General features: G+C 42.4%; 1 protein-coding gene across 1 annotated transcript; it reads left to right on the top strand.

Annotated features, from left to right (window-relative positions):
- The first annotated feature begins 2214 nt into the window (after positions 1-2214).
- SIKE1 (suppressor of IKBKE 1) lies at positions 2215-8314 on the top strand. The gene is made up of 5 exons (XM_037500317.2): positions 2215-2421; positions 2643-2748; positions 4171-4313; positions 6461-6574; positions 8075-8314. The coding sequence occupies exons 1-5, from the start codon at positions 2263-2265 to the stop codon at positions 8174-8176; spliced, it is 624 nt and encodes a 207-aa protein (XP_037356214.1). The 5' UTR covers positions 2215-2262; the 3' UTR covers positions 8177-8314.
- Positions 8315-9224: the final 910 nt, after the last annotated feature.

Raw genomic sequence — 9224 nt, 5'->3', positions numbered from 1 at the left:
CCCAAGTATTGTTGGGAGTGTTCATGACCATTTCCTGATATCATTTGGCTTGGAGCTTGAATTTTCCTACATGCTTCTTGTCTTTGGCTAAGGTATACAGGTGGTAACTCACCCTTGGCCTTTAACACAGTAGAGTTACCAAAGCCACCTGACTTCCTACAGCCAGCTATCTTTTTCTTTTTTTAAGATTTTATTCATTTTTATTTTTGCATAGAATAACTGGGGTGTAGGCCAGAGGTGTGGGGGTGGAGGATGTGTGTGAAAGGATTCACCTGAGACAGAGTGGGGAGAACAGACAGATCTACTGAAATACACTGCTATGGGGAGCAGCGGGGAGACAGGAGAGGTCTGCTGTGCCATGGGGGATAGCTCCCTGGCCAGGGATCAAACTCAGGCTGTAGAGGGGATCACTGAGATATAGCCCCTAGGCCACTATGGAGGCCCCAGTTAGCTTTTTCTAATGTAAATGGCATGTATAATAAATGGCACTGCTTGATTAAACTTCAGGTCTGCTTTGTAAAGTGAGGTGGAACAGATTTAGCACGTGCACACAGCAACACTACTGAAGGGTCAACAAACAATGCTTTTGTTTTTATTTTTTTGCAATCTTCACTTTGAGGAAGGTCAGAAATACTGTTTTAAGTAAATGAGAATCCTTTTTAAAAAAAGAAAAGGAAAGAAATTCTGATACATGCTACGACATGGATGAGCATGGAGGACATTATGCTGAGTACTTCAGCATAAACAACACATTTGATATGTTCGCCCTGCCAGCAACAGCCACCTCACTGTCATGCCTGTACCCTCAGAAACCAACTGGCTCCCACAGCCCACACAAGGAGGGATACTGACACTGGGGCAACTGCCTATCTATGCCCCAGGGCTCAGAAACATTAAAGAGAGACTTAAAGGCAACCTCTACAACTGGGCACAGTCAAGAAAAAATCAGCCTGCTGAGATATTCACAAAGGTACCAATGATCAACCTAGAGCTGGGACAATGTTAAACTGTAGGGTACAGCCCTTACACAGCTCAATCCTTCAAGACCTCAAGAAGGCTGTTATGTCCAAGACCCAAGAAACACAGAGTCGAGCAAGCCGAGGAGACACAGCAACATGTTCCAAAAGAAAGGACAAGGCGGGAAACGTAAATAGTAATTTATCCGATAAAGAGTTCTACAAAGTAATGGCCATAAAGACGCTCACGCAACTGGAAAGAACCGGTGAGCACAGTACGAACTTGAGCAGAGATAGGGAATTCAGTTCCAAAGGAAAGTGTCAGAACTGAAAGATACAATAATAAATGATTCGTATCCATGTATCTGATACCTTAAGTAGTCAAATTCAGTGGCAGAAAATAAAACAGTGGTTGCCAGGGGCTGGGAGGAGCGCAGGATGGGGAAGTCAGTGTTTAACGAGCACAGAATTTCAGTTTTGCAAGGTGAGAGCTGTGGAGATCCACAGTGACGACGGCACGCTCTGTGCATTTTATTTTATTTTTATTTTTATATTCCCCATACAATTGCAACCCCCTTATTTTGACCCCATCCCTCCTTTCCCCGCCCCCTCCCCCCGCCGTGTGCATTTTATTGGATTACTTGGTCGATTTATTCATACGATGGAAAAAAGACTGCTTAATCTTTTATTTTAAAATGCTTCTGTTAAAATGAGATACTAAAAAATAAATAAATAAATAAAATGAGATCCTAGCCTTAAAATTCTTGTCACGGCAGATTTGCAATGTTGATCCATCCCAGGAAATGCTGACTATTTTGTGAACTCTATTTGGCCAGTGAAAATGAAAACAAACAAAAAACCTGTAAATGATTTCTCTGTAGAAATGAATTATAGAATTTTAAAAAGAATCCCACACATAATCACCATTTTAAAAAATAAAATAAAATAAAAACGGTTCGGATTGTAAATTTGACGTGTTTACCCAGATATCTTGAACAGTGAAGAACAACGACTGAAATAACAACCCACTTCAACCTAAACCAAAGCAAAAGGGGAAAGCTGGGGGGCCCCGCCCGGGGGACCCCGCCCAGCGCCGGCCCGGGTGACCACAGCGGGGCGCGGCGGGCGGCGGGCGTGGCCGTGGGGCCGTCGCCGACGGGAGCCGTCGCCCGCCGCCCGGCGCCGCGGCGCAGGCGCAGAACCGCGCGAGCCGCCGGCGAACGCGCCCGGAAGTGACGTCGCCGCGCTGCGCCAGCTCGGGCGAGCAGCCGAGGAGGGCGGCGCGGGGGCCGCGACCCCGGCCACGATGAGCTGCACCATCGAGAAGATCCTGACGGACGCCAAGACGCTGCTGGAGAGGCTGCGGGAGCACGACGCGGCGGCCGAGTCGCTGGTGGACCAGTCGGCGGCGCTGCACCGGCGGGTGGCCGCTATGCGGGAGGCGGGGACGGCGCTGCCGGAGCAGGTCAGGCGGAGGGTGGGGGCCGAGCCCCGATTGCGGGGCGCTTGCGGGGCGCTTGCGGGGCGCGGAGCCAGGTAACGTGGGAACGAGGCCTGGAATCCGTTGCCGGCCCCGGAGGGGGGCGGCGTGGCTTTGTGCGCGGTCGGGGCCGAGAATGCCGCCCTTCAGGTGCATCTTGCTGTTCACCTGTCCACAGCGCGCTTAGTCTGTCTCTGTTTGTCCAGTATCAAGAGGATGCATCCGATATAAAGGACATGTCCAAATACAAACCTCACATTCTGCTGTCCCAAGAGAATACACAGATTAGAGACTTGCAGCAGGAAAACAGAGGTTAGTCAGGCTTTTGTTTGTGTAGTTGTGATTTTGTCATCTCCAGTAATATTTCACAAGTTCTTGCAAAACTAACTGTTCGCTCAGTGCACATCCTGTATGTGTTTCCAGGTCAGTAGTTTTTTTTAAAGAGTTGTTTCGTGCTAGCCCAGCGGCAAAGTTTGTTATGTTACCTTTTTCAAGGTCACCTGATTTTGTTTTTCCAGGTTGCTTGTCAAAGAGGCGCTTAGTGGAACTGAATTATTTCGTGGCTTGTTTAGGCACCCCCAAATGGAGACTCACGTTAGGATAATAAGAGTTCATATCCTCATCGGCTTAAAATGTAATATTTACATATTGATTGAAGTAAAAACTAGAATTTGGGGAGTTTTCTTTTTCTTTTTTTTTTAAGATTTATTTATTTATTTATACAAGCACTGGTTGTAGTCAGAAGCGGGGATGGGTGAGAGAATTCACCAGAGACAGAGTGGGGACCAGAACAGGCAGACTGACGAAATACACTGCTGAGGGGAGCTGCGGGGCGGGACAGGAGAGGTCTGCCCACCATGTGGAACCCTCGCAGGCAGCCGGGGATCTAACCAGCGCTGCAGAGGCTGCGGGCAGCTTCTGCAGCCCAGCGCTCAACTGCTGGGCCACCAGGGGAGGCCCTCTTTTTCTTTTTCTTTTTCTTTTTTTTTAAGATTGACTTATTTATGCATACAAGAACTGGGGTACAGGCCAGAGGTGCAGGGGATGAGAGGATTCACCAGAGACAGAGTGGGTAGCATGGGGTGAGACAGGAGAGGTCTGCTGTGCCATGTGGGTCACTTCCCTGGCCTGGGATCAAACTTGTGCTGCGTTGGCTATAGATTGCTTCATAGTGCTGCATCTTTACCCCTTGGGCCACCAGGGAGGCCCCCTGGATTATTTTTTTTCCCCCCCTGGGGCTTTTCTTATGCAAGGTAGAAGAGCTGAACTTTATCTTCAGGTTGTATGTTAGTCTTGATGAGTGCATTATAAAAGATACTAGCAATAATTAGTTATGTATCAGTTTATATATAATCCCATTGTATTCTCATATCTTCATTTTGAAGTCAACAAGTGTATTATAGCATTAAAATATTATTATAATAAATAATACAGATAAGAAATAAGTACTAACTAAGAAACAGACTGAGGAGAGAGGTTAAATGATTTGCTTAGGAGTATTAAACTGTAACTCAGAGAGCTGAACTGAAAACCACAGCTTCCTGATTCTCCTCCCTATTGTTTCTGCCAGACCATGCTGTTTCTGCCTAGAAGGTTATTTTTCACATAAACTCTAACTCTTGTGAACAAAAACACTAATTTACAACTTCAGATTCACAATATGCCCTGGTATCTTAAGAATTTAATTTAGCTGTGTCCCAGACATCACTGCCAAGTTATTTTATTTTTTGATAGAGCTATGGGTTTCCTTGGAAGAACATCAGGATGCTTTGGAACTCATCATGAGCAAGTACCGGAAGCAGATGTTACAGTTAATGGTTGCTAAAAAAGCAGTGGATGCTGAACCAGTCCTGAAAGCTCACCAGTCTCACTCCGCAGTAAGAAACTTTGATGAATAAATCCTCAATGAACAGAATTGAAATCTTGAAATCATTTTAGATTGTGTCCTTGTTTTTGAAGAAGAAAAATGAGCTTGTTTTTCCTTTTCTCTTTATCACGTTCACTCTTGATTTTGCTATGTCTTTTTTTTTCCTTTTTTAAGATTTATTTTTACATATAAGAGCTGGGGTACAGGCCAGACATGCGGGGGGTGGAGGATTCACCAGAGACAGAGTGGGGAACAGAACAGGCAGATCAACCGAAGCACACTGCTGATGGGAGCAGCTGGTGAGACAGGAGAGGTCTGCTTCGCCATGTGAGTTGCTCTCTGGCCAGCCGGGGATCAAACTCGTGCTGCACAGTCTGCAGATTGCTTCACAGTGGGGCGCTTAACCCCTTGCACCACCAGGGAGGGCCTGGAATGCTTTGTTTTTTTCAGTGGGTTTTTTTTTTTTTTTTTTTTTTTTTTTCATCCTTTCCTGCCTTTCATCCTTAACATAGTACCTATTGCAGTCTGTAAGGTGTTTATTGAAACTAACTACAGGGCCTCCCTGGTGGCACAGGTGATTGAGTGCTGCACTGTGAAGCCGTCCGCAGCCTCTGCAGTGCTGATTCAATCCCGGCCAGTCAGCGAGAATCCCACATGGCGCGGCAGACCTCTCCTGTCTCGCCTGCTGCTCCCCTCAGCAGTGTACTTCATCAATCTGACTGTTCTGTTTCCCACTCTGTCTCTGGTGAATCCTCTCACCCTCCCACACATCTGGCCTGTACCGTGGTTCTGGTATAAATAAATAAATCTTTAAAAAAAAAAAAAAAACTAACTACAGGGGCCTTCGTGGTGGCGCAGGTTTAAAGACACAGTGCTATCAAACTATCACCAGCCACTGCAGCATGAGTTCGATCCCCAGCCAGGAAGCTAATCCACATGGCGCAGACCTCTTCTGTCTCATCCGCTGCTCCCCTCAACAGTGTATTTCACTAGATCCACCTGTTCTGCTCCCCACTTTATCTCTGGTGAATCTTCTTACCCCTACACCTCTGGCCTGCACCCCAGTATGCATAAATAAATAAATAAAAAATTAAAAAAAAAACTGCATAGTGTCATACTGTGTGGTTAAGAGATAGACGTACCATGTTTAAAATATATAAATATTATTTGTGTGTATGTGTGTGTGTGTGGATGGCATAGTTTCTGTATTTTGGCTAATGCTGTAATATGGAGGACCCAGTAATTGTTCTCATGTTTGTTTGTTTTTTTTTAAAGATTTATTTATTTATGCATATAAGAGCTGGGGTACAGGCCAGAGGTGTGGGGGGTGAGAGGATTCACCAGAGACAGAGTGGGAAACAGAAAAGGCCGAATGACCAAAGTACACTGCTGAGGGGAGTAGCGGGCGAGTCAGGAAAAGTCTGCTGTGCCATGTGGGCTGCTCCCTGGCCGGCTAGTGATCGAACTTGTGCTGCAGAGGCTGCTGGTAGCTTCATTGGTTGTGTCTTAACTCCTTGCACCGCCAGGGAGGCCCCAGTTCTCATGTTTCTAGAGTGCTTCATAGTTGTCATGGTACATTTACATGTGCTCTTTCATGTAATCCCAGACTAATAGATCGGCACCACACAGTGGAACTTATGAGAGATAAATTTCATCTTAAATTCCATTATAAGCATTTGCTGGCTGGCTTAACAGAAGTTTAGGAAATGGGTATTTTAAATATGTCAATTTCATTTGGGAGAAAAAATAAATAAACTTCATTTTCTGTGGCCTATAGGAGAAAACTTGAATCTTGAAAGAGACTAATGAAAAACTTGCTAAGAGATACATCCAAAGATAGAATAAGGTACTTTGGAATATGGTGAACGTCCTTGCAGTAAAGGTGTTGGAATTTAAGTTAAGCAGCCACTTGGACATACTGTCCAATATCCAGTTGCTGATTAAATCAGAATTATGTGAAAAAAAACTGAGTACGGTAAAGTAACTTTATTGTGGTCTTACCTCTGAGAGCTCAAATTATAGTGAAACTCCAATATAACCTCTGTAAAATAAATTAAATGAATCTTTAAACATCATAATACACATGTTCTTCGAAACTCCAAATGTTTAGAAAAGAATGATTTTTCCCCCATATTATTTTTCTTAATATCTTCACAGGAAATTGAGAGTCAGATTGACAGAATCTGTGAAATGGGAGAAGTGATGAGGAAAGCGGTTCAGGTGGATGATGACCAGTTTTGTAAAATTCAGGAAAAACTAGCCCAATTAGAGGTAAGATTGTTGCTACTACTTTAGGTTCACAATATGTCAGGGAGTTTTCAGAATCTGAAATGCATGCCATCACTATCCTGACTGTCACTGCAATGTGGTCATGTTTCTGTATCTGTGATTTAAAATGAAAACTCCCCCTCCCTACCCTTTCTAAGAAAGGAAATGTCATTAGTAGCAAACAACAAAAATGCCAACTATGTATTGGCGAGAAATTGAGATATTACTGTATCAAGAAGGTTGAGAGGGTGGAAGGGACAGATCACAGATAAGCTGAAATCCTTGCCGTAAAAGGAGGATGTCTAAAAGTGGTGGTCAGGAAATAGCAATACAGGCATATTATTTAGAATTACGGAAGTAATTCTACACGTGTACTTAAGTAATAGGTAAAAGTAATAGAAAGCGAAATAGATAATAGATAAAAAGAAAATAGATAAAAGTACTAAAACTGGTTGTCTTTGGGGAACAATGCCAAAATATTAAAAGCTATTATCATGGAACATTTTGACTAAAATAAGAATATATATTGCAAAGGCAGGCCTGGGGTGTTAATGTGCTCATAAAATTGTTAAGGAAAAACTAGCACCTAATATGCTATGAAATGGTTTAAAATACTTAGTGTAAGATACAGGGTACTAAGAGAAGCACTTTTTATGGTAGAAGATTTTATGACTATGGGCTTTGACTCTTGGGGAAGCTTGAAAATGACTGTGGTTTAGCACAATTTCCTACAGAGAGAATAAGGAGGAAGAGTGCAAGCTGCTCTATGTAAAAATCACAGGGAGAGACAGGATCCCAAATAGGAAATAGGAGTCAGTTAAAATGATAGAATGGCCTTGTCACACTATCCCTGATTTACCTCATTCATGGAAATAGCCCTAAGAAGATGCAGAACAAAGTGGAAAAAATGTGGTCATGAGATTGAGACGCAGTAGTCCTCCCATCTGTTTTCTCAGTTTAGACAAGTGTGTAGACGTCTGTGAGCCACGGTGTCCTCCTCTTCAGGAGAGCTTAGACATAAGCGATGATAACCAGCCCTGCACGGTGTTAGGAGAGAACATGTAAGACATCCACGTGCCACCTGGCTACGTGCCCAATAAGTAGTTTGCACTTCCCTTTCCCTCCCTTTGTCCAAAACTATAGGATCCATAGTAGAGAGGAAGAGTGGAAATATTATTAGGAATTTGAAAGCTGGAACAATGATAAGACTTGCGGGAACCATGAAGAATACAACGATCCGTGAATTCTTCAACCAGAGAAGGACCTTGTTATTGTCTTCCTTTGTAGTCCTAACACTTGGTGTGTGGAAATTAGTTGGTAAATGTTTGTTAAATAAGTAGTATATGAGGAAATTCTCAGTTCTTTTGTTTCCTTAAAACTTTTAAAATTTAAAAAAAAATTTAATTAAAATAGTATGCTTTCTGTTCCTAACCCAAAACAATATGCTCTGATGCCGCTTGACAATCAAAATACCTTAAATAAACGTATCTTTTTTTCTTTCAGCTTGAAAACAAGGAACTGCGAGAATTGTTGTCCATCAGCAGTGAGTCTCTTCAGGTCAGGGAGGAAAACTCCATGGATACTGTTTCCCAGGCAATCAAATAACTGAACTTCTGAATGGCTGCTGGAGACTGTCCAGCAGGAACAAAGAAAGAAGCTGTCATCTTCCAATTCGAGTATTATCCATTCAAATTCTTGCCTCAGACCTGTTGATTTAAGATATCAGGTGACAATTTAGAATTCATAGTCAAAACTGACTATCCACAAAACAATGTTTAGGTGTGTTAGTGAAAATACAGACTGAATTTCACCATTCCTTTCTCTAAGAGACTACTTTTTAAATTTTCATTTGTGGGACCTCAATTTATATTAACTTTTCAGTTCATTTTTGTTTTTTTACAACAAGTTTTTCTTAAAACATAGAGCATTTTATTACAAACCAGCAATTTTGTTTTATATTTAGATTGTAATTCTTTGCGATTTAAATCATTTTTAAGAGATTTAGCTTTTTAAATCTGTTTGGCATAAACCTGGATTTTTTTTCCATTTAAGAAAAGTAATACAGTTCTAGATCAACAGTTAGATTTGAACTAGATCAATAGCTAGATCAACAGTTCTGATTTATAATCTCATTCACCTTCTATGAAGTTTAAGTCTCTCTGGTGCTAAGAGTTGCCACTTTGTGACCTAGTGTCTTCACTCTTAATTTGAGAGAACCTACTGCTAGTCCCCAGGAAATGTACTTGAAAATAGTTCAGTTGCTTTTTCTTGTGGTAGTATTGTCATTGTATTGTTCAAAGAATGCTGAGAAACTTGTCCTGTGTGCGTGCATGCACATATGCACTCTTAGTTCAAATGCTAAAAATAGCTCTTATTTATTCCATTGGCTATAAGTCATAAGTTTTTCAATTTTGCCCTAGGAAATCTCCAGCTTGAGTGGTTTACCCATGTGAAAAGCACATAATAGTCATGTCACAGTTGTTAGGTACTACATCCTACTGTTCATATATAACTTCCAACTCTAGGATTGAGGAGCATCATTTACTTGGATGTCTTCTATTACAGTACTGGTAGTTGTCTTTCTTTTTAGATCTATTTTTCACAAGGAAGCAGACTCTAATAAGAGTCATTACATTTATAGTGCTGTGTAGAC

The sequence above is a fragment of the Talpa occidentalis genome, unplaced genomic scaffold (genome assembly GCF_014898055.3).
Source record: "Talpa occidentalis isolate TD23 unplaced genomic scaffold, MPIMG_talOcc4v2.1 talOcc4.9, whole genome shotgun sequence".
In the NCBI taxonomy this organism is placed as follows: Eukaryota; Metazoa; Chordata; class Mammalia; order Eulipotyphla; family Talpidae; genus Talpa; species Talpa occidentalis.
The sequence above is the reverse complement of the archived record's forward strand: the minus strand, read 5'-3'. Positions and strand labels throughout refer to the sequence as shown.